A 24,421-nucleotide genomic window follows, 5' to 3' on the forward strand; every position below is an offset into this window, starting at 1 on the left:
ACAGTGCCAGATCACACCGCAGTCTGCAAGACAACCTCCCTGGTTGCCTCAAAACGGCCAAAGTCAGGAAAGGCAAAAATTGCTGGGAAGTATTCCAGAGTGAAGGAGGCTAAAGAGACGTGACCATCAGATGCCAGGTGTGGTCCTGGACTGCAGCCTAATGAACACTGTTCAACAGCTACAAAGGCCAAGTGGGGAAATGTGTGGGCTGCAGGAGCCATAACTTCAAATGATCTGGATGTGACAGGAGCATTATTCTGCAGAAGAATGTTCGTATTATTGAAAGATACACATGGAAGGAAAGGGAATTGTTGTGATGTCTGCAACTTGCTTTCAAGTGGTTCACCAAATCAACAACAACGACAAAATATATTTATAGAGAGAAGCATGAGTACAAATGTGCGAAGTGTTCCCAATCACCCTCATAACAGCCAAAACAATCTTGAAAAACAAAACCAAAGCTGGAAGACTCACACTCCCCGATTTCAAAACGCACTACGAAGGTACGGTAATCAAAACAGAACAGTATTGGCAAATGGAGAGACATATACATCAATAGAATTAGAGTCCAGAATAAACCCTATGTTTATAGTCAATTGATTTTTTTGTTTGTTTGTTTTTTATTTTTTGGCCATGCCTCATGTGGGCCATGGCTCACGGGCCCAGCCGCTCCACGGCATGTGGGATCTTCGTTCCCCGACCAGGGATCGAACCCATGCCCCCTGCCTTGGAAGCACAGATTCTTAAACACTGGACCGCCAGGGAAGTCCCGTATAGCCCACTGATTTTTAACAAGTGTCCTGAGAACATTCAAGGGGCAGAAAATAGTCTCTTCAACAAATGGTGCTGGGACAGCTGGGTCTCCCTGTACAAGAGAATGAAGCTGAACTCCTACCCTCACACCATATATAAAACCTGACTCAAATTAATCAATGACCTAAACATAAGAGTGAAAACTATAAAACTCCTAGGAGAGAACAGAGGGGTAAATCTCTGAAACCTTGGTGGCAATGGATTCCTAGATATGACACCAAAAGCAAGAGTATCAAAAGAAAAACTACATAAACTGGACTTCATCAAAATTATAAACTTTTTGAGGAATTCCCTGGCGGTCCAGTGGTTAAGACTTGGTGCTTTCACTGCCAGGGGCCCAGGTTTGCTCCCTGGTTGGGGAACTAAGATCCTGAGAGCCATGCAGCACGGCCAAAAAAAAAAAAATTTTTTTAAATAAACTTTTTGCATCAAAGGACAGTATCAAAAGAGCGAAACGGGGGCTTCCCTGGTGGTGCAGTGGTTGAGAGTCCGCCTGCCGATGCAGGGGACACGGGTTTGTGCCCCGGTCCGGGATGATCCCACATGCTGCGGAGCGGCTGGGCCCGCGAGCCATGGCCGCTGGGCCTGCGCGTCCGGAGCCTGTGCTCCGCAATGGGAGAGGCCACAACAGTGAGAGGCCCACATACCACACACACACACAAAAAAGCGAAACGACAACCTACAGAATGGAAGAAGATATTTACAAATCATATACCTGATAAGGATCTATTGTCCAGAATATATAAAGAACTCTTAACAACAAAAATATAACCCAATTCAAAAACGGGCAAAGGACTTGAAGAGATGTTTCTCCAAAGGTATACAAATGACCAGCATGTGAAAAGGTGCACGTCATCAGGGACCTGCAACTCAAAACCACAATTAGATACCACTGCACACCCAGCAGGACGGCTGTAATTTTAAACAAAAAAGGGGGAAATAACACGTGTTGGCAAGAAATTGAATCCCTCAGACGCTGCTGGTGGGAACTTAAAATGGTACAGCCGCACAGAATTACCATTTGACTCAGCGATCCCACTCGTTAGGTATATACCCCAAAGAATTGAAAGCTGGTATTCAAATGAATACTTGATGCAAATATTCAAAGTGTTACTATTCAAAACAGCCGAAAAGTAGAAACAACTCAGACGTCCATCAACTGATGACTGGATGAACAAAATGTGGTCCATCCATACAATGGGATATCACTCAGCCATAAAAAGAAATAAGGTCCCAACCCACGGAGGAGCCTCAGAAACATTGTGCTGAGTGACGGAAGCCAGACAGAAAAGCTCACAGGTATATGATCCCATATATATGGAACATCCAGAACCAGTAAGTTCACAGAGACCGAAAGCAAAATTCGTGGTTGCCAGGGGCTGAGGGTGGGAGAATGGGGAATGACTGCTTAATGGAAACAAGGTTTTTCTCTTTGGATGATGAAAATATTTTGGAAATAGAGGTGATGGTTACCTGATACTGTGAGTGCACTAAATGCAACTCAATTGTTTTACGCTATGTGAACTTTATCTCAATAGAACAAGAAAAATGTTCCCAATGGGTGAATCTGGATGTGAAGGGCCTACGGGTGTCCGCTGAGCCCCTTGCTCTCGCCTTGTTTAGTGTGAGCCCTAAGCCTGGGCCACAGCCTGGAGGAGGCTCCTGGGGCCACAGCCTGGGTTTCTGCCAGATGACCTCCCACCTCTGGAGCCAGGTACCCCTCCTGGAGGGAGCGGGGAGCAGGGCACAGGCAGCCTCCTGACAGCGGGCAGGAGGGAAGAACGGATTGGGAGGCCAGACCCAGGCTCACAGCCACGCCGCACCCACAGGGGACCCAAGACGAGGTGCTCCCAAGTCCAGCTATAAATGGGTCTCAGGAAGGGACCCGAAACCTTGACGTGGTACCCATGCCCACCCCTGGGGCAGAAAATAAAGCCGATCTGTCAGCTACTCCTGTGTGGCAGCGAGCAGACCAGGGAGGGCCTGTTTACAAAGCAGCCTGGCAACCCGACCAGCTGCCCTAGGCAGCCCCTGCAACCTGGCGCCAGGCAGGCGACCACAGGGACCTGTGGCTAAGGGAAGCTTGGCCACATCCAGAGGCTCGGGCCAGGGAAGCCAGGGCTAAGGGCAACCTGAACTGTCCCATCACAGGTGGGACCACCAAAGCCCATGGTGCCAGCATTTTGTATAAGTCACAGCTATACACCCACAGGCCTGTCCCTGGCACACAGGGGATGCCAGGTAAATATATGACAAACCAAAAAATAATTTCAAAAAGCCGGACCAGGCGCCTACCTCTTTTGAAGTCTCAGGAGAAGTCCAAGCTCTCGGACTGGCAGTCAAGGACCTCCCCTCCCCAGCCCCTTCCCATGGCCACGCTCAGTGCCCCAGTCCCCAGTGGGCAGGGCTCTGCACCTTTGGTCGATCGCTGTTCCCCTCCCCGCCCCCTCACTGAGAGGGGGCCCCCAGGACAGTGGGCAGAAGTGGTGGCGCTGGGTCTATCCCAGCCAGGTGGTGAAGCCTGCCTCCTGGGCCCCGGGGGAGGGGTTCCTGGGAGAGGGCTTCTCCCCCCAGGAAAGGGGCCCGGAGCCCACAGGGCCCAGACCCAGCAGTGGGCATGTGGTGCAAGAGGCAGAACTGCTCTGTGCCCTGCCTCCAGAAACGAAGCCAGAAAGCGCCACCCTGGTCACACCAGCCGGCACATTCGGGGGCTGTTGCATGTACGCGGCCCCGGAGAGGTGGGGACAGGAAGTGGGAGAGGGGCTGGCAGACTGCCGCGTCGCTCTAACTGGGGGTGACCACAAAGGGGGCTGCAGACCAGGAGGCTGTGCTGGGTTCCCCCCGCAGCCAGGTCGGGCAGAGCCGGTGTCCCTCTTCCCTGAAGTGATGGGACGGGAGGGCTGAGCGGTGAACAGGCTCCGCAGAGGCTCACTCAAGACGGGCTCTGAACGGGAAACGAACTCGGCCCAAGGAGTATTAGTCATGCCGCAGCCATCACAAACGTGTCCACCCTGCTCCTGGACCCGGCCTGCCACCCCGGGCTGGCGTCCCAGCCACCACACTGCAGTCTGTCCCGCCCAGGCTCTGGGGCCAGGGGACGAGGGGCCGGAATAGCCAGGGACAAATCCACAGGCAATGCAGCACTCAGGGTGCAGCGGGGGGAGCTAGGAAAACCACCCCATCTGTCTTGCTCCCTGGGGAGCAAGGCCCCTGAATATCCAAGTCACAAACACTGAGCTTCCACAGGCGGCATGGCCCAGCACCCACCCACTCACACCCTGCTGAGACCACGATGGGGCTGGGAGGCCAGACTGTGAGTAATAACTTCCCAGGTGCCAGGCTCTGTTCCTGCGCTATCCACGGACCCCTCACAGCACCCCTGTATCTACTGCTACCACCCCCACTGGCTCCGATGAGAAAAGGGGGCTCAGACAGGTTAGGTATCTCGCTCAAGGTCACAGGGCGAGGGGCTGAGCCGACTGGCTCCAGGTCTGTGCTCCTAGCCAGTGTGCACACCACCCCTCTGGGCTTCTTTCTGTAAAGGACCAGAAAATAGATATTTTCAGCTTTTCAGGCCATTTAATCTCTGCTACTGTGACTCAACTCCACTGCAGAAAATATGTAAAGGAACGTGGCTATGTGCCAATAAAACTTTATTACAAACCCGGCAGTGGCGTGAGAGGAGACACCCTCCCCATCCCAGAGGGGGTGAGGAGAGCCAGGCGGCCAGAGTGACGAGGATCCCCAGGTGCTGGGCACTGAGGCCAGGGGCACAGGGGCACTGTGGGAGGTTAGAGATGGCACCTGACCAGCCAGGGAAAGTGAATGGGAACAAATGCTCCAGCGAGAGGAAACAGCATGTGGGAAAGCAGAGAGGAAGGGGGGTGGTAATACGGTGACCTATAATACGTATGTTATTTGGTCCTTGTTCCTGGCACAGAGCTCCTAAAACTCTTGGAGTTTCCCAAGTGATAAGAGCGATAAAGGTGTCTTTTATGATTCATGTGAAGCCCCCTTCAACCACCCCAGGATATAGAACTTAGAAAGGCATATGGGGACCAACCAAGTAATTAGAGGGTTGGAACTTTCAGTGCCCCCCTCCTCAGCCTCCAAAAAACCCCAAAAGGACAGGGTTCAGGAGAGCTTCCAGGTTGGTGAGCACGTGGAGGTGCTGGGAGGTTGGCGCCCCCGAAAAGGGCACGGAAGCCCTGCACTGCTTCCCACACGCCTCACCCTGTTCAGCTCTTCCATCTGGCTGTTCCTGAGTTGCATCTTTCTGTATTAACCAGTCATCTAGTAAGTAAACTGTTTTCCTGAGCTCTGCGGGAGCAAATTAATCGAACCTGAGGAAGAGGTCCTAGGAACCTCTGATTTATAGCAGGTTGATGGAAAGCACTGATGACCCAAGCCGAACTTGCGACTGGCGTCTGAAGTGGGGTGTATACAGTCTTGTAGGACTGAGCCCTCAACCTGTGGCATCTGACACTACCTCCAGGTAGACAGTTTCAGAATTGAGTTGAATTGTCAGACAGCCGGATGGTGTTGGAGAATTGCTGGGTGTGTGGGGACACCTGCCCAACACCTGGGGATCAGAAGTGTTCAGTGTGAGTGCTGAGAGCAGGGGACACACACAGGCGCAGTGTTTTTCCTTGCAGGGGCCCAGCAGGGAGAATGGGGGCGACTGGGACTTCCTGGCTGCAGCCCAGAGAGGTTGCAGAGGCTCCCAGGCAAGACGGGCAATTTGTAGGAAGGCTGTGGCAGAGGTGAGAGAGGCCCCGGTGGACCTGGGGCTCAGAAGTCTGGCTCCCCCAGAGCCACGGGCAGTACCGAGAGGGACCCCGTGCCGAGAGAGGGCCAGGGCTGGAGGGCAGCTGCCGTCCCGGCAGGAGACGACGGAGGCTGGGAAGCAGGCGGCTCTCGGGGACAGGCTGCCTGCCCCCACCCAGCACAGCGCCACCCGATGTCCCTCCCAGTCGGTTCCCTGGACAGCACCGTGGGACCCAGGGCAGCAGAATCTGGCAGACACTGAGGCACAGGGGCTCCCCGGTCCCAGGCCTGAAGGCAACACCCTGCTCCCCACCCTCACTCCTGGGCCCAAAGCGGGGCCCGGCACCCAGGAGGGCCTCAAAAGAGCTGGCGGCCTCAGGGAGGGGTAGGCATCCTCTCTCAGGGACACTGACCAGAAGACCCCGGGGGACGTGCTCAGCCTCCAGGCATGTCCCAGTCACAGCATCTAACGCGGCTGATTTGCTGTGTTCTCCTCCCTGCTTGCACCCCTCAGTGGTTCCCCGGAGCCCTCTGGAACAAGTCCAAACTCCTTATGGGGCTCGTGAGCCCCTGCTAACACGGACGACCTCAACGGAGCCCCTCCACCGCCCTGTCAAGCCACGCTGACCTCACCACCCTCCAGGCCATGGGCAGAAGGCCTTCTCTCCAGCCTCCGTGGCTCCGCAGACCCTCCCTGGCACCCTGCCTCTCTTCCCCTGCATCCCTGTCACCTCCTCCAGGTGGAGGAAGACCAGGAAGGTTCTCCAGCACTTCCTGGACGAGCCCTGATCGCAGGCTGACTCCTTATTGAATCCAGGGCTCCGCACGTGGCTGGCCCAGTGCCCAGCCCAGCACCTGGGCATGCTGACCTGCACGGCCCCCACCCCGGGGCCTGGGGTCAGGGAGACTGGGCCCCTTCCCTACATGCAGGAGGCAGCCAGAATGGGGGTCCACTTGCCCAGGCCGAGGGCGTGTGTGGCCTGGGGAAGGTCACTTAACTACTGGAAGACGCTGGGCACTGGGCAGCCCCACGGTAACCTCTGCCCTCTCTCCCCTTCCCCTTTGCTCTGGAACAAGCAGGGGGTCCTTGAGCCCTTCAGGCTGGACAGACCTGTGTCAGAGGGACCCAGTGGAATGGAGATAAATGCCTGGAGTCAAGCTCTCTCCTCCCGTAGAACCTTCCATCCTCGTGTGAGATGAGACCATCTCTTTGCCTCTTGGACAACAGAGAGGTGGAGGGCAAGACGGGAGAGCAGCCACCAGCTCAGGGGGAAAAGAAAAGCAACCAACCCAAAAAAGGGCCACATTTCAAGTCCTTGCCTTTCTAGCAGAAAAACTATTACAGCCACAAGCAAGGCATAATTAAAGCTATTTACCTTGGCAGACTTGGGGGTGGGGGGACGCCTGCCCATATGTGAGGTCTTTTATTAAATCACCTCCTACTGCCAAATAAAACGCAGGCTGTTCACCTTCCAGAGGAAAATATTCCACAGGAGAGAGGAGGGTTGGGTGAAGAGGAGGACGAGGCGTGGAGAAATCAGGGTGCTCTCCTCGGCCCACCCTCTGCTCGGGGCCATCGGCTCACTGGGTGGCTCAGCCTGCAGCCCGCTCGGTGCCAAGCACGGGCACGAGGGCACCACAGTGAACAGGCCAGCCAGATCCTGCCTTCCCACGCTCCCGGGCACCACAGGAAGGCAGGTGACACCAGTGAGAAGGCCGGGTAAGAGGGGCTAGAGGGACTCGGGGGTCTGATACGCACGATGCCCTGTGCAATACAGATTGCAGGCTGCCTAGGCGGCGACATCCAGGCCGAGCCAGGTCCCGGGGGGATGCAGGGCTCGCCTTCCTCAAAAGGCCTCCCGTCTTCCAGAGGCACCAGGCCCCACTGCCCCGCTTCCGCAGCAGGGAAGGCCAGGAGGGCAGTGGTCAAAATGAATGGGCATCCAGGGAGACCTGGGCTCAGGGCCAACCGTGCCGCCCTCCAGATGTGACTGCAGGCCTCAGTCTCCTCATCTGTCCAAAGGTGATCGTGGCACAGCCTGCAGGGTGAGAGGACACAGCCCACTTGGAGGGCCCCACCACCTGCCTTCACCCCAAACCTCAGGAGCCCCATCTGTGCAATGGGGATAAAGTGAGGATAAAACCCTCCCTGCCGTGAGGATTCCATGAGATAAGGGAGGCATTAGTAAGTGTCCTATGCACTGCATAATCAGGAGCAGCCATGGTTACGGTCTCGGAAGAGAATCCCACCCCGGGGAATCCTAGCCCGGCTTGGCCTCCCTCTCTGGCTGTAACCTAAGCCGGCTGCTCCAGTGCTGTCCTCGCAGACGCTCCGAGCAGCTGCTGCCGCACTGCCCAGCCCTGGGGTATTTGAGAACCATGAGGTCACCCTGGGCTCCTCTGGCCTGGCCCTGTCCCGGGGTGAATCCCAACCCCTCCCCCAAGCACCCCGGCGCACTGGGCCAGCCCCCATCTGGGCATCTCTGTCAAAGACTTCTGACCCAGAAGTCCCCTTGCGGGGCCTTATCCTACAGTTCTACTTCTGAATGTCTGCAAGGATACACCTAGATACAGCACTGTCCAAAGCAGCAGAAAACCTAAAGAGCCACTGAATGAGTGAAGGAAGGTACAGACGATGGAAAGGCATAGATTTCTGTCTGCAGACGCTGACATGTTAAGATGACCAAGCCGCACTGTTAGGGGCAGATGGTGTAAAATACACACACACCACAGGTGCAAAAATGAGCGGGGGGCCGGGGAGGGGGAGGGGCCAGGCGTGCTGCCTGCCTGGGGCTTGTCTAGAAAGAAACACCACGAAATGACTGCATGGTTTAAACCTGCAGAACCTTGAGCCCAGTGGGTTCCTGGGGAGATGTGTGCACGCGAGCCCGTGTGTGCCTGAAACACCGCGCAGCAAGGGCGCACCAGAAGACGAGCGGCGGCGCGGGGGGCAGGCCAGGATCAGGCAGGACGAAGAGACGGGCTTTTCATGTTACACCCTCCTGAGCGGTTTGAATTTCTACCACGTTCCTGAAGGATAAGCAGACAAAAGGCAATCGTGACAGCGGGGGAGGCCTGGTGCCCACTCAAGTCGCCTGGGCCCTCTCCGAAGTGAGCAGGTCAGACCCTGCTGGTATGGGGGGAGGGTAGTGGGAATGGCTCTGATCCCTCCTCTGCAGCCTCAGGTCCTGTGACCCAAGTGACCTCTAGGGCTGGAGGATGGAGGACACTGGCTTCTCAGCCGGTGACCGTCTTGCCTAGCACAGGCCTGCACCCAACCCTCCCCCCCTTACTGGGTGTGATGGAGGCGAAGCAGCAGGCGGGGCCAGGCTGGGGTGCCCGGGGCCACTAGAGACTTGGGTTTCCTGAAGCCTCCCTGCCAGGGAGGCCACGGCACGTGCAGATCCCAGAACTCCAGCTTTGGAGTCCGTTAGACCCAGCTTTGAATCTGGGCTCTGCCACCTGGGGCTCCACCCCCCACCCCCCACCTTTCAGGTCGAGGAAAATAAAATAATAATGCATCGCTCAGCACCGTCATGAGGACCAACACACCCTGTGCCCAGCCCAAGACCCACAGGCACATAGCAGGGGTTCTGAGCACAAAACATCCACCTCGGGGCCCCATATCCCCATGGCACTCTGACCAGACGCAAAGACTGGAGAGAAGGAATCCCAGAGAGAATTCTGGACACAAGGCCACACTGGGCCCAGACCAGGCATCTGGCCACTGGACCAGCCCGACTGGGCACCCAGCCAGGCTTGGTGCAGGCCACTCAGACCCAGAGAAGCCATCTGGCCGAGGCTAAGAGGCACCAGCTTCATGCCGTGATTGGAGGAGTCTTGCTCCTAGGTTTCCGAGGTGCCAGCTTGGGTCTTTAGGCCACGTCAAAGTGGCCTCGTGTGAAGGCTGACCACCGGTGTTGGCTGAACAGGAGGTTACCTCCCTGGGAGGAGACAAGTTAGGGGGCCCTTTGCTCTATGGGCAACGTTTTATCTCTTAAGGTGGCAGTGACTGCTCTTGGTGTTGGCTGTATTCTCCTTCATTCTTCGAAAATATTTCACAATATAATAGCCACCCACCTCTGCTGGCCCGCCCCTTGTCACCTCTCCCCGCCTTCCAGTGGGGCTGACCACAGGCTGGAGAAGAGGCCCCGCACTGGAGACACCCAAACCTCCTAAGTCAGCTCTGGCTTCAGGGGGTCAGGGGCCGGGGAGGGGGTGTCAGCAGGGACTCCTATCAAAGGGCTGGTCCGTGGGGGCTGGGGGGCGATATCTGCCTTTAGGGGTTGGAGGCTTTGGTCCTGCAGGCCTGGTCTGGAGGGGCCCAAAGATGAGTCTAACTGTGGGGTGTGTGGAAGGGCAACCCCAAGAGAAGAAGGACCAAAGAAAGGGCTTGGCTTTTCTGAAAAGAATACTAGGGGCTCCGACTGGGCAGGAGCCATTACATGCAAATGTCTGCCCCCTCCATGCTAATCAGCCTGCAGCCCTGGGCTTTGTGAGCTACAAAAGGAACAGCAGATGTGCGCCTGTTCCTTGGCCCATGAAAGCACGGGGGCTTAGCGGATAACTGGGGGCGGGGGGGGCGGGGGGTGGAGGCAACTAAACCAGCAGCCCAGCCCCTCACTCCATGCGCTGGGCTGCCGGCCTCCTCTGCCAGCCTCCTCTGCTGGGCCTTTCTTCTCTGGCCATGACTTTGAAGCTGTTGCTATATGTGGTACCAGGCAAACACCTAACGCAGTGCAGTAGCTCAGCTAATGCTCCCACCCACCTGCCTGGGCACACTTAGCTCACTTTCAAGAGGGGAAACCAAGGCACAGAGAACTGACATGCTGGGAGCGGCTCAGCCTGGGGACTCAGCAGCTCATGAAAGAGAGCCGAACCCCATCCCAGCCTCTGGGAGGAGAGTTGGCCCTGGGGGGCTGTGGGGACCACGCTCAAGGCCCTGGGAAGGACATGGGCCCTGGGCCCGGGCAGAGCCAGGCCTGGCTGGTTGACCATGGCTGGCAGGCACCGTCCCCCTGAGCCCGCTGGAGCCTGCCTCCTAGGGCTGGAAGGGATCACTGAGGGCGGCCACCACCTGTGCCAGCAGGAGCTGGGCTGGCAGTGCTCCGTGAGGACGGAGGTGGGCGGGCGAGCTCTGTCAAGGGCAGCTGCAGGACCCCCTCAGAGCGGCTGGTACGCTCCACGCTCTGGCTCCCGCAGCTGCCGGGGACGCTGCGCCAGCATAGGCAGCTGAGCCAGTCGCTGTCTGGGGAACTCAAACATGTCCCTCCTCTGGCCAGCTGAGGGGCCTCAACCCTCAGGTCAGGGTGGCTCCAGGGAGGCCAAACCGGAAGAGGCCGGAGGACGGGGCAGAGGCAGCCTCGGCGGCGGAGTGATGGAGGAAACCAGCTCAGGGGGCTGAGGCCCACTTGCAGTCCCAGTGGAGGGCCCATCGACAAAGAAAAAGGTGAAACAGGATGTCCTGGGGCCTCACGGCTGCCGGAAGGGCCTCCGCCAGGCCCCCGGAGCTCCGGGAGCCCCTCCAGCCTCAGAGAACAGGATGTTTGAGGTAGGAGGGCCCCTTCCCGCCCACCCGAGGCTGCCTCACCAGATGTTGACTCCAGATGTGGCCCAGGCGAGAGGGGACAGAGGCTGCCTGACACCATGACGGAATCGGCAACGAGGCAGGAATGAGGAAAGACTGGCTTCAGGCTCCAGAAGAATCCACCGGGGCCACTGCCCCGACACAGGACAGAAACCACAAGGGCCAGGTGCTACCTCTCCTTTACGGCATTGACTCCTCACCTGCGCCCAAGGGGTGGCAGGGCTGAGTCGAGACGTCAGGGCCAAAGCTGGGTTGGCATCCGACTGCCGCCCACCACTGAGTGCCTCAGTTTCCTCCCTTAGGAAACGGGGATGAGCTGTGGCTCCGGTGGCTCCCCAAGGGTCTGTTCTGACGGCGAGGCAAGTCAGTGAACGTAAAGTGCCTGGCACGGCGCCCGCCCGCCACATGTTTGGGCTCAGCCCACGTCAGCCACGGTAGGGCCTCAAAGCGGCAATAGGCAGGGCACGCGGGTGGCGTGGCGGTGGAAGGGAGTCAAGGCCAGGTGACCCGTCAGCATCCCCCACCCAGGGCTCATCCATCCCTAGGGACGCCAACCTCCGGTCACACAGAGGGCTCAGAGCAGAGCCAGGCTGTGCGGAGGTGGCCTCCAGGACACACAACAGAAGTCTGGGAGCCCCAGCCTGCCTTTGCTTTCCCCTCCAGCTCAGAGAAGAATGTGGCAAGCTCCTGGAATGTCCCTCTTGGGTCTGCAGGATGCCCCCCAGTCTGCCTTTGATTGTATTTACTCACGTGCCCCCTGTGGGGGGATTAAAAGAGCATCCTTTTTTCATTAGAGCACGGATCTGCCAGGGTCCCTGCGGCCGACCCGGCCAGAATCTCACCAGTTCCTGTGTTGTCAGGCAGGTTTCTACACACAAAACCGTTACACGAGTAACACATCCAGCCAAAAGGAACCCCAGCCACGGGAACACAATTCGCGGGGGAGCAAATACGCCAAACAATCTTAAAGGAAAACAGCTCAGACCCGCTCTTACCGAAGCTGTGGGCGATGAATCAATTGAAAGAGACAGACAAAAAGAGGGAAGCAAAGGGGTTCTCCTCTCACTACGCAAGGAATGGGGGGTGGTAGGAGACGGAGCACACCCGCCGGCCCCCCCCCGCCCCGCCCCACCAGTCTGGACCTGTTTTCAAGTATGCACTGCCTGGCGTCAGGGGACAGACCCACCTGACCAAACAAAACCCACCCAGAGGCTGGGGGACAAGTTCTAGGTCTGGCTTTGGGTGGCGGTTACGTGGATGCACACACTGTCAAGTGCACCTAAGGACCAGGCGTCTGTGTGTGTTGATTAAACAACCATTAAAGTAAGTGATCTAAAGAATAACCACCAGGGGAGACGCACGAGGGCCACAGAGCCTCCATGTCCAACTCCTGCAGGCGTGGGTGAAGCCTGGTCTCAACTTCCTTCACAGAACTGGTTTTCAGGGAACAAAAGAGGTGGGTGTGGAAGAAGTCAGGGACTCGGGGTTCTTAAACCAAAGGTCGGAGCTGTGTAGCGTAACGAGCGTCAGGGCAAGTGCCATGGTTTCTCCGGGCAGATGTGAAGGGTGCCAACAGCCCCGGCCGGCACTGTTCCTGGGACCCCGAATCCTGAAGCTTCCCAAGCAAGTCCCGGAAGTGAGAAAACAGGAGGGTGAACGCACAGAGTGAGTCATTCGGGACCTGGAGGGGCTTGGGCGGGATCTCCAAGGCCACCTCCTTGTGCCCTTCCCAGCTCCTCCTGTACCTGTCTGGGGGTTTCACCATCACCTCTTCCAGACCACACAGCAGGTTTAGGAGACCAATGATATCTTACACCATGTCATTCACCTGCTGTGTGTGTGGGGCTAATACCAGCCCCCAAGACCACTCTCCATGCTCCAGGAAGAAACGAGCGAGAACTAGGGTCACTTGGCCAGGGTCACAAGGTCAAGTCAGATAAGGCTCCACGGCCTATGCTAATCATGACCTCCAGCTGCTTCTGACGCTCGAGAGGACTGCTGCAGACCAGGAGTGAGAAGGGCGGGCATTCCAACCCAGGAATGCAAAGCAGGCCCGTCCCTTGGCCTGGCCGAGAGACAGGGACCCAGGAGAGCAGGACTGACCCAGAGATACAGCAGACCCCAGCTAAGCCACTGCCCCCTGCCCCGGCACTTGCCTCCTTCCCACCTCAACTCTCTCCGGTTGGTGGCCTCCTGCCCCACTCTCTTCAGACTGGCTCCTGGGCCACTTCCCCCCCGCAACAATGAGAGGAGTTCTTACTCCGCCTTTTCTCTGCTCCCCGAAACTAGGAGCGTGCCTACAGTCCGAGCACAGGTGATCACCTGGCACCAGCCAAGCCCCTCAGTGGAACCTCCCCACCGACAAGGAAGCTGAGATCTGTGAGGCTGAGTCATTCGCCCAGGATCACCCTGCCAGGAAAGGACAGGGGACAGAACTGGGCTTGAGCCCAGACACAACCACAGGTGTCGCTTCCCTCCCCAACACTCTGGGAATAAACGCCAAGCCCCTTGCTGGGGCCCGGCCCTCCCCCTACGCACCCTGCTCCAGCCACACTGGCCCCCGGCTGTCCTTGGCCATGCGGGCCCACAGGCTCACTCCCCAGCAGCTCTTCCCGCCTGCTGAGCAGCAGACACTATTTTAAGCACTTTACTTCTATTAGCTCACAACTCATAACAACCCTCCAAGGTAGAGGATACCAAGATTCCCGTTTTACAGCCGAGGAAACTGAGGCACAGAGCAGTCATGCCGATGGTGAGGCACTGCCTCACCTGCGCTTCTCCTGGTGGCGTTAACGCCCCATTTTGAGCAAGGACCATCTGTGGCCAACCCCTTCCTGCCCCTCACTCTGAGCAGCCCCGCCCCGAGCACTCGCAAGCCTCAGTGCCTTTTACCTCCTCCAAGGCGCTGACCACTAGTGGGTGCCTGCTGACTTAATGCCTGTCACACACCCCCCCCAAGACCCACAGGTGTGGGCCCACGTGCTTAACCCCAGCTCCTAAAACAGAACCTGGCACACAACGGATGCTCAGTAAAGTTCTGCTGTTTAAAGTTAGACAAATGGTAACGACCACAGTGCGACAGCAAGTCCACTCTGAATACGCTTCTGGTTGAAAGAATGAAAGTTCAGGTCTCCCCATTTTCAGAGAACTGCTGGTGGGCCCTGCTGTCCCGGGTCGCCCTCCCACTCTCCACCCAGCCTTCCCCAGACCTGCCATCTGCCTGGGTTCCCTCCCCCACCCCAGCCCTCGGATGGGGCTGCCCCTCCTGAAATCCAGTGACCTGCCCTTGGCATTCCTGCCTTTCAAAGTCACTCCCCCTGTCTGAGGACGGGACACACACACACACACACGCACACACACACACACGCACACACACACACCGCTTCTCCCACTGACCATCCCTTACAAGCCAGGGGCATCCACTTCACTCCCCAATCTGCTGCTGAACTCAGTGGCTGTCAGCCTTTCTTGGGTCACAGATCCCTTTGAGGAGGATCAAAAGCAAGGGAGCCTCTCCCCCCAAAAATGCACAGAGAACCAACTACAGCGTCACAGCCACAGTCTACCAGGAGCACACAGACCTAATAGGCATTTTAGAAGTGTTGCCTCCGGCGAGGCTCCTCTGAGGTCCCAGCTATGGACTCTTGTTCCTCTATCCTTATGCAAGCGGCATATAATTTCAAGGGATCATGGGACAACCCCCTCCCAGGGGCCATCCAAGGACTTCGGGTTGAGAGCCTCAGCTCTGAGCTGCCTGAAGCCCCTCCCAGCCTCCACTCTCCATGGGAGCAGCCAAGTCTGGCCCAGGTCTGGCCCTCCAACCCCCCCTCCCCCCATCTGGGATGGGTATTTCTCCCGACGTCCTGGCAAACACACCACCTCCTCAGGTGCCTCCTCAGGCTCCCCAGGCAAGGAGCCTCGCCTGCCGCCAAGGGTTCTCTTGCCTCCCCCATTCTGCTAGATATGACCTGCTCCCAGAAGGCAGCACAGAATCACCTGAGTTCACACCATACTCCTCCTTCTGCCAAAAGGCCCTGCACGCCCACCTCACGCAGGCCCCCACACCTAATGCCTGTGCTTCCTGCCAGGTGCTGCTCACGACGCCGGCCACTTTCCACCCGTGATCTCACGTATGGGCCCAAACAACCCCAACGGGGGTACCGCGCCAGGCCCTTAGTCCCTGCCTGAAACACGTGCAGCCCGGTGTGTTTCAGATTACAAACTCTTCAGATCTGAAGAAAGCTAACAAGGTTCAGATAACATGGATTATCCCCAGCAAACTATAGGAAACGTCCAGAACCGAGCACAGTCTTGCAGCCAAAAGCGGGAACGGTCATTCTAAACTGGATACCCAGAGATTACAGGGAGTCCCACATGGCAGCTCAGGGGGGAATTGTGCCCCAGTTTGGGTCAGGTTAGAGCTTGCTGTCAAATGAGTAAGAAGTTAGGTTTTCATACCTTTTAGACTTCCAAATTGCCAGTGAGGGCCTGTGGGCTACACAGGTGCAGGGAGAGGTGAGGAAGGGGAGGGGCTTCGGAGGTGGGCAGTGGGCGGGGCTCGGGACTGGAAGCCAGGTCAACTTGGACTGGGGTAACAAGCCCCCAGCTCCACGGGGCTCCAACTCAGCGGCCTAGAGAAAGGGATGGGGGACGAAGAAGGGTGTGGGCTAAGGGTAAGAAACATTTTCCCACCCCCGATGGAAACCTGGGTTCAGAGAAATGCCTCTCTATTTTAAGAAACAAACCACTGCACAGATCCCACATCCCGCAGAGCAACTAAACCCGTGCACCACAACTACTGCGCCTGCGCTCCAGAGCCCATGAGCCACAACTACTGAGTCTGCATGCCTTGAGCCCATGCTCCACAACAAGAGAATCCACTGCAATGAGAAGCCCGCGCACCGCAACGAAGAGTAGCCCCCACTCATCGCAACTAGAGAAAGCCTGCACACAGCAACAAAGACCCAACGCAGCCAGAAATGAAATTAAAAAAAAAGAAAAGAAAGGAGACAAAGCGCTGCGAGTGAGAGGGCAAATGGCTCCTGGTGCGAGGCCTGTGCTGCAAGCAGCAAGCAGGGAAGGGACTCTAGCCATGTGGGGTGCCTGCCCCTTCTGAAGGCAGCACTGCCATCCAACTCAGCCTCGGGGTGTGAAGGCCCAGGACTGCCAGCCTTTCTGCTTTTTCAGAAGTACAAAGCCAGATTTTGATGTGAAATCCTCTGATTTTTAAAATACTGGGAGTCTCCTTTTAACCACACAGTGGAGCTAACCCTGCAGGCAGGTCACTCACGACCCCTGGCCATGGGTCATGGCCTCTGCCATCTGCCCTTTGCCTTTGCCCTGGGCAGAATTCACCTTTTGTTCCATAACATGATTCCTGGCCTCTGACACGCTTCAGGGGCAGACTAAGGTGAAACTATTCGGTTACATTTCTGTTGCATTCTCTCGCCTGGAAGCTTCTGCAGGCTTCTCTCTCCTTGCTCCCGTCTACAGCGTAACCTGCTGCCAGAGTAATCTTCAGAAATACCATTCTTATCATGTTAGGCCCCCGTGAAAAATGGCAGGCCGCTCCTGACCGCATAAGGGAAAAGGCCCTGTCACTCGGGAAAGTGACCTGGGCCCAACCTTGTTACCCATCCTTTAGCTCCTCCAAGGTACCCTTTTGCTCCACACCAGGCTACTGTCCCCACCCCCCACTTGAGCATCTTTCCACAATCCAGGAGTATCCTTCCCAACACTGGTGGCTACATCCACATCCTACCTACTGTGGCCAAGGTGACTGTCTCCCAATGTCTGTTTCCCCTTTCTCCCACTGAAAGAGAAACCCCGAAATTAGCTGAGTACAGGGCTGCTCAGACTAAAGACTACATTTCCCAGGCTCCCTTGCAGCTAGTGGTGGCCATGTGACTGCATTCTAGCCAATGGGATGCAAGCAGAAGCACAGCCCTGGGAACCTTCCCTAACAGACACCTGGCAATGCTCTTGGCATCCTTTGTCCCTTTCTTTATCCTGCTGTCTGAAAACCAGGGTGTAATAGCTGGACTCCAGCCACCATGTTGATCCATGATGACAAGACCCAAACCCCGGATGTGGGAGAGGGGTTAGCTGGAAGGACCTGGGTCCAAGGACGTCCTGGAGCAGAGCTTCCACACCAGCCCTGGTCTGCCAACCTCCAAGGCTTCAGGACGAAAGCACAAGAAATGAATTGCCATCTTGTTTAAGCCATTGCCACTTTGGGTTTCTGTTATGCACAGATAAACTGAATCCTGACCACCCTTTTCCACTGAACCACTCTGCAGTGAGCAGAGGGTCCAACAGCCGTGAACTCCAAAGCCAGCTCTGCTGCCTGCCAGCCATGTTATTTGGTCAAGCCCTTTCACCCCTGCTTTTCCAGCAGTAAAATGGGAGTGGTGTGCCGACCTCCCAGAACTGTTCTAAAGACCAGTGGTAACACACAGCAAGGGCCACACCTATTAGTCTAACTGACCCACACAGTCCAGAAAGTGTACTCTATCTGGCCTGAGCAATCAGGACACTTCACAATCAAAACAAACAGATCTACACAAAGAAGGGCTTTTCAGTTTCTCTTAAGCTGTGGCAGATCTGCCAACCCTGGCTGGGGCTGAGTCCCCAAGTCCCCCCTCCTCCTGCCTGTTTCATTCATTTATCCCAGGGGTCTGCAAGCTTTTTCTGTCATGGGCCAGTAAGTAAACATCTTAGGTTTTGCAGGACTCTATGGTCTTGGTTGAATATTCTTCCTTGGGTTGTTTTTTTCTTTTTAATCAACACTTCAAAAATGTACAAACCGGGACTTCCCTGGTGGCTCAGTGGTTAAGAATCCACCTGCAGGCTTCCCTGGTGGTGCAGTGGTTGAGAGTCCGCCTGCCGATGCAGGGGACACGGGTTCGTGCCCCGGTCCGGGAAGATCCCACATGCTGCGGAGCAGCTGGGCCTGTGAGCCATGGCTGCTGAGCCTGTGTGTCCGGAGCCTGTGCTCCGCAACGGGAGAGGCCACAACAGTGAGAGGCCCGCATACCGCAAAAAAAAAAAAAAAAAAAAAAGAATCTGCCTGCCAATGCAGGGGACACAGGTTCGAGCCCTGGTCCGGGAAGATCCCACATGCCACGGAGCAACTAAGCCCGTGCACCACAACTACTGAGCCTGCACTCTACAGCCCGCAAGCCACAACTACTGAGCCCGTGCACCACAACTACTGGAGCCCACGCGCCTAGAGCCCGTGTTCCGCAACAGGAGAAGCCACCGCAATGAGAAGCCCGCGCACCGCAACGAAGAGTAGCCCCCGCTCGCCGCAATTAGAGAAAGCCCAGGCACAGCAACGAAGACCCAACACAGCCAAAAATTAATTAATTAATTAATTAATTATTTTTAAAATGTACAAACCGCCCTTAGCTATCACCGGTTAAAAAATTGGCCACAGGCCCGATCAGGTCCACGGGCCATAGCTTGCCCACAGGCCCTGCTTTATATTATTATCCTTTCCCCAGCTGCCCCCAAAGTCAAGCATTTGAGTCTGTCAACACTGGTTTAAGCAGGGCCTGGCACACAGTAAGTGCTCAATAAATGACTGCAGCCAGCAGCAACTAGCAGGCACCACTGAAACGTTAATGCCTTTTGGTGTAACTTTCTGGGTCTTCCCCCCAGCTTGACACTGAATGTCCTCAAGGCTGGGTGGAGGACAAACTCTTCCAAACCCTCTCACTACCACCCCCCTGCCGCAGCTCCCGGGGGTGTGGGCTACCAGGAGGGTGACTGAAGGAAGTCACAGGGTCCTGATTCCAGAACAGCAGGTCATGCTTCACCTTGCTTTTACAGAGGGTTTTTCTCTGGGGTTTCCACCCCTGGCACGTCCCCCACGAACTGAAATTTAGCCCTTCAGAGCCAGCCCTGCCGTACATCCCTTCCTAGCCAATGCAGCGGGGACAGGTCAGAGGACTGAAAGAGAAAAGCAGCACAGTCAGCTCCAGAAAGGCCGCCACGGGGCTGAGGAACTGAGAGTCTGTTCTGCTCGCCGCCCCACCGCCCCACGATGGGCTTTCCGAGGAGCTGCCTCCCTGCAAGGGGATGGCAGCCCATGTCCAAGGGCTCCAGAGCCTGTGCCAAAGCTTCCTCAAGGCCCGGGAAGCCAGCAACTCTGCCCAAGGAAAACGGCCCAGTTTCGGTAGTTGCCATTTAGCCAATCTCATGGACGCGGGCCAGGTTGACATCAACTGGCAAGAAGGGGTGGGGAGGGAATTCCCTGGTGGTCCAGAGGTTAGGACTCTGCACTTTCACTGCCGGGGGCCCAGGTTCGAACCCTGGTCAGGGAACTAAGATCCTGCAAGCCACGAGGCCAAAAAAAAAAAAAAAAGAAGGGGTGGGGGGGTCACCATTCACTGCAGGGTGACTGGGACAGGATCTTCCTCAGCTGTCCTCTTTCCCACAGGGAGGGGGCAAACGTCAAGGAAAGGGGCTGGCTGTCCTGCTACCCACACCCATCTCCCAGCCCTGCTGCCTGAGACAGAGGTGGCAGTCCAGGGGCCCCCCTCCCATCTGCTGGGGGTGCAAGGCAGCTGGGCAGCCCCACAGCATAAGGGACTCCCTCCTAGAAAAGCCAGCTCTTCACCATTCCACGCCAGTAGCACCACCACTGATAGCATCTATAGACAGATCTACCCTTCACCGCCGGACACCCTGCTCCACAACCCCGTGCTGCACCTCCCCCACATGCCCGGGACCCCAGTGGCACTATTCCCATCGCAGGTGAGGAAACGGAAGACGTGTACAGGTGTCGCTACAGGGCTGCTACAGGTGAAATGGCTAGTTCAAGGCCGTGTAGTTGGTGACTCACACCAGTCACACTCCACGTTCAGGACCCTCAGCTCCCAGATGTGAGACACTGGGAGGTTCGGGCGGATGTCTCGGTCGACCGCCCACCCGCCCCCACCCCAGCTCCACCCACAGAGGCGAATGCCCGGGATCTGGAATCACCAGTGGCTCGCAAGACCTCGCCTCACGAGGGACAGGTGAGCACAACAGGGTTCCTGAAGCCTTCTCACCTGGCCAAAGCATTCGGGTCCCAGAAGGGTCCAGGTTGGGAAATGCTGAAGCCAGGGACGAAGTTCATCCCGAGAGAAAGCCTAAAGCTCCCAGCAGCAGCGTGGTTCACCCCTAAGTCCCCCCAGTGGCTGGACCATCTCTGCCTTTTTCCAGGGGACCGTCAGCCAGCCCTCCACACCCAGCAGGCCGGGCCTGATCTCTGATCCAGGACTTTGCACTCCCCCGGCAGACTTCTGAGAAGTTCTTCCCTGGAGGCCCGTGCTCCCCAGGCGGAGCTGGCTCAGGAACCAGGGCTGCCCCGCCCTGAGCAGTAACCCGACCAACTCTGAGGCCATCACCAGGCCTTTACCGGAGCAGGTGCTGCTTCCAAAGAAGAAGTGTTCGTTCATAGAGCAAACACGCTGTGCCACAGTCCTGTCATCACCTCCATTCTACCGTCGAGGAAACTGAGGCACAGAGACCCACAACTACCCTCAGGGCACCAGTCTAGCCCACGTAGTGGATGCCCCCCAAAATATGTCCAAGCCCTAACCCCCGGAACCTATGGATATGACTTTACTTAGAAAAAGGGTCTTTACAGACATAATTAAGGATCTAAGATAATCCTGGATTTAGGGTGGGCCCTAAATCCAGCAACAGGTGACCTTACAGGAAAAGGCACAGAGACACAGGGGAACAGCCATGTGAAGACAGAGGCAGAGACTGGATTTCTGTGGCCTCCAGTCAACCAACGCCTGGAGTCACTGGAAGCTGGAAGAGGCAAGAAAGGATCCTCCTCTAGAGCCTGTGGAGCTAGTGTGGCCCAGCCGACACCTTGATTTTGGACTTCTGCCCGTGAGCTATGAGAGAATACATTCCCGTTGGTTTAAGCCACCAAGTTTGTTACGGCAACCCTGGAAAACGAATACAACCAGCTGTGGCCAACTCCAGAACCCATACTTTCACACTAATACCTCACACTAATGTTACTTGAGCCTAAAGAGGAAAAAATTATTTCAGACCTCTGAGACTGTATCATCAGGGGTCTGAAAGAATTTCAGACTGAGACTCTCAGTTTGAGAAACATGGACTTTCTCCTCTTGACGATCGCTTCAGTTATGAATGACCTCTAAAAAGGGAAGTGTTCCCTTTGTAACTAGTAACAATTCCAAGTAGAGCCACAAAACAAAAACACAAAAGTAAAAACTCTCCTGGAGAAACATGTAAAGACAGGAGACTATGTGTAGAGTATATGAGAACGCTCTGTATTATCTTCCTAGTAATTCTATCAATCTAAAACTGTTCTAAAATCAAGTTTATTTACCAAAGATAAACCACCTCCCCTGGAACTCCTTTGCGGATCAGCCCTGGAACCCTAGTTTGAGAAACACTGCCTTTTTGTTCTGTATCCCATTAATGCGTGTTGAATGAATGGCCATGCTTGTGATCTGGGGGATCCTGCTGAGCTTAAGTGTCTTTCTTGAGCTCCGATGCCCACCGAGGATACCCTTCTTTCTCCTCATCTGATCCAAGAAGACCCAGCTCTGCCCCAGCAAAAAGAGGTGCGACGCTGGGGACAGATGCACAGCTCCTTTATTTTGGGTTTTCCAAGTTGAGGTGTGGAGAGAATCCTGTGTGGGAACCAACTGCTCCACACACTTCCCTTCAGAAAATCCCCATTCCCGAAGTGGCAAAAAACTCACACAGGCCAAAGCCAGGAGAGGCCCCCTCAGTGACTCCACAGAGCATCAGTGCAAGAAACCCGGAGAGACCAAGCTGAGTGTAACAGAATAACGAAATGTGAAGGAGGAGGTACCTCCCTGGTGGTGCAGTGGTTAAGAATCTGCCTGCTAACGCGAGGGACACGGGTTCGATCCCTGGTCTGGGAAGATCCCACATGCCGAGGAGCAACTAAGCCCGTGCGCTACAACTACTGAGCCTGTGCTCTAGAGTCGGCGAGCCACAACTGCTGAGCCCACATGCCACAACTACTGAAGCCCGCGCGCCTAGAGCCCAGCACTCTGCAACAAGAGAAGCCACCGCAATGAGAAGCCCGCACACCGAAACTAAGAGTAGCCCCCGCTCACCACAACTAGAGAAACCCCACGCGTAGCAATGAATACCCAACACTGCCAACAATTAATTAATTAATTAATTATTTTTAAAATGTGAAGGAGGAATCGTGACCAGAGAGAACTGATAAGAAAGAGTAACAAGAGAAAGAAAAAGGATGAACTACAAAGACGCGAGGTCCTTGGCAAACACATTTGTGATTTTTTTTTTTTCCACCTTAATGTCAGTTTTGAAACTAGCTTCAGAAAATGTAACCAGCTTCTCACATCCCCAGAAAGGAAGATCGGAGGTCCGTGGCCAGGGAGGAGTCCGTGTTACCTCTTACTTCGGAGCTGGGCATCCAGATAAGGGCCCTCCCCGTCCACGTTTCCACGAGGCGCACACACAGCAGCTCGCACCACCCTCGCAGGACCCCTCTCCCCAGATCTAGAAGTTTCCCACTCGGGGGTCCGGAACGCCAAGCCCTCCAGATGAGTGGCACAGGGTGCTCCAGGTCCCTCCAGACTGGGCACCACTTTCCAACCGTCCTTGGCAGTCCATAGGGTCCCCTGAGATAGCCAGAGGCTGCCCACACCCCTCCCTCCTCCCCGCTAGAGCGGCCACACCCGCCCACAGACTCCCACCTCTCCCACGCCCAGGCCCCCTCCCCTCCCACCCAGCCCCCCCCACCCCCGGCTTCCTCCGAATTCTTACTTTGCACTCTCGGCCCCCCACTTCCTGCCCACCCCCTCCCAATCTCAGGGCCCTCACTACTTCCCCCATTTCCCGCTCGGGGCACCTCACCTCTGGCCACCACTCACGCCCTCTTTTCTCTTTCTGCCCCTTTGACACCGTTCCTCCACACCCCTCACTCGGGGGCCTCTCACATCCAGCTCCCTCGGCCCGGCCCCACGGAGCCCATACCAGGCCCCCAAGGATCAGGGCCCCTCACCCTCGGGACCCCGGTCCCCTCACCGCGGCTGCGTCCGGTCCACCCCGGGCCCCCCGCCCGTCCGGCCTCGTGCGCAGCCCCCGCGCGCAGCCCGGCCCTCGGCCCGGCCCTGGGGCCCCGCACTCACGGCTGTAGAGGGCGATGCCCGCCGCGTCCGGGCCGGCGCGCACCTCGAGGCGCAGCGCCTGCTGCTCCGCGTGCCGCTGGATCTCGCCGTTCGCGTCGCCGATGGTGAGGAGGCGGGCGCCGGGGAACACGGACACTGCCCCGCAGGGCCCCGTGACACCCGGGCCGGCCGCCCCTGCGCCGCCCACGCCCGGCCCCGCCGCCGCCGCCGCCGCCGCCGTTCCTGCCATCTTAGATCCGGCTCCAGGCCCCGCCGCCGCCGCCGCCGCCGCCGCCGCCGCCGCCGCCGCCGCGCCCGGGCCCAGGCCGCCGCCGCTGCCGCCGCCGCCGCCGCCGCCGCCGCCGCCGCCGCCGCCGCACAGGCCGAGGCCGAGGCCGAGCCAGGTAGCGCCGCCTGATGGCCACGCGCCGCCTCGCCGCCACCGCCGCTGCGGTCCAGCCCCGTGACGCAGCGCCCTCTGCCGGCGGCCCTGGGCTCTGGGAGGAAGCACGCTGGGGGGCGGGGCCGGCCCGGCCCCGCCTCGCCCCGCCCCGCCCCGCGCTAGCGGTCGCAGCTTTGTGAGGTGACTCCTTGGCCCAGGAACAGCGATGGCGGGAGCGTACGTCAGAAGTGGTGCTCGGCCGCGCGGACACGCCCCTAGGGCTAGGCCCCGCCTCCAGCCCGGCGCGGCCCGAATGGCCGCGCTTTGTAAGGCGGTGCGGCTGCCCAGCTCGGAGCGCGCGTCAAAGGGCGGTGCTCGGCCGTGCAGACACACGCTGGAGCCCCGCCCCGCGCAAGCGGCCGTGCTGTGTGAGGTGGCTCCCCCAGCCAGGGGAACGGTGGCGGCGGGCCTGACGCCCGACAGTCTCTAACACGCCCCTGAGGGTGGGCTCTTCCCCTGGTCCCGCCCGGCTTTGTACGGCGGCTCACTGAGGGTCGGGGTCCAGCTGCGAAGACGCCCCGCCCCTATACCGGTCCTGCTCCCCACCCCACCACTGGTCTCGCTTTGTGAATCTCTGGGTTATTGGGGAGGGCCGGAGTGAGGGGCGGGGACAGGACGTAGGGACACGCCCCAGCCTGTGGCTCCACCCCCAGCGCGCCCTCTGGA

At 57.4% G+C, this 24,421-nt stretch overlaps 1 protein-coding gene across 1 annotated transcript in view; it reads right to left on the reverse strand.

Annotated features, from left to right (window-relative positions):
• CARM1 (coactivator associated arginine methyltransferase 1) overlaps positions 1–23,563 on the reverse strand; it is a gene marked incomplete at its 5' end in the record, with an annotated part of 40,156 nt that extends 16,593 nt beyond the window's left edge. Inside the window, one exon of the mRNA XM_082650822.1 lies at positions 23,335–23,563. Within this exon, the coding sequence (XP_082506948.1) occupies positions 23,335–23,563 (229 nt within the window). The remainder of the gene's footprint in view (positions 1–23,334) is intronic.
• Between the last annotated feature and the right edge of the window lie 858 nt (positions 23,564–24,421).

Source organism: Grampus griseus, assembly GCF_964374135.1.
Source record: "Grampus griseus genome assembly, chromosome: 3".
NCBI lineage: Eukaryota > Metazoa > Chordata > Mammalia > Artiodactyla > Delphinidae > Grampus > Grampus griseus.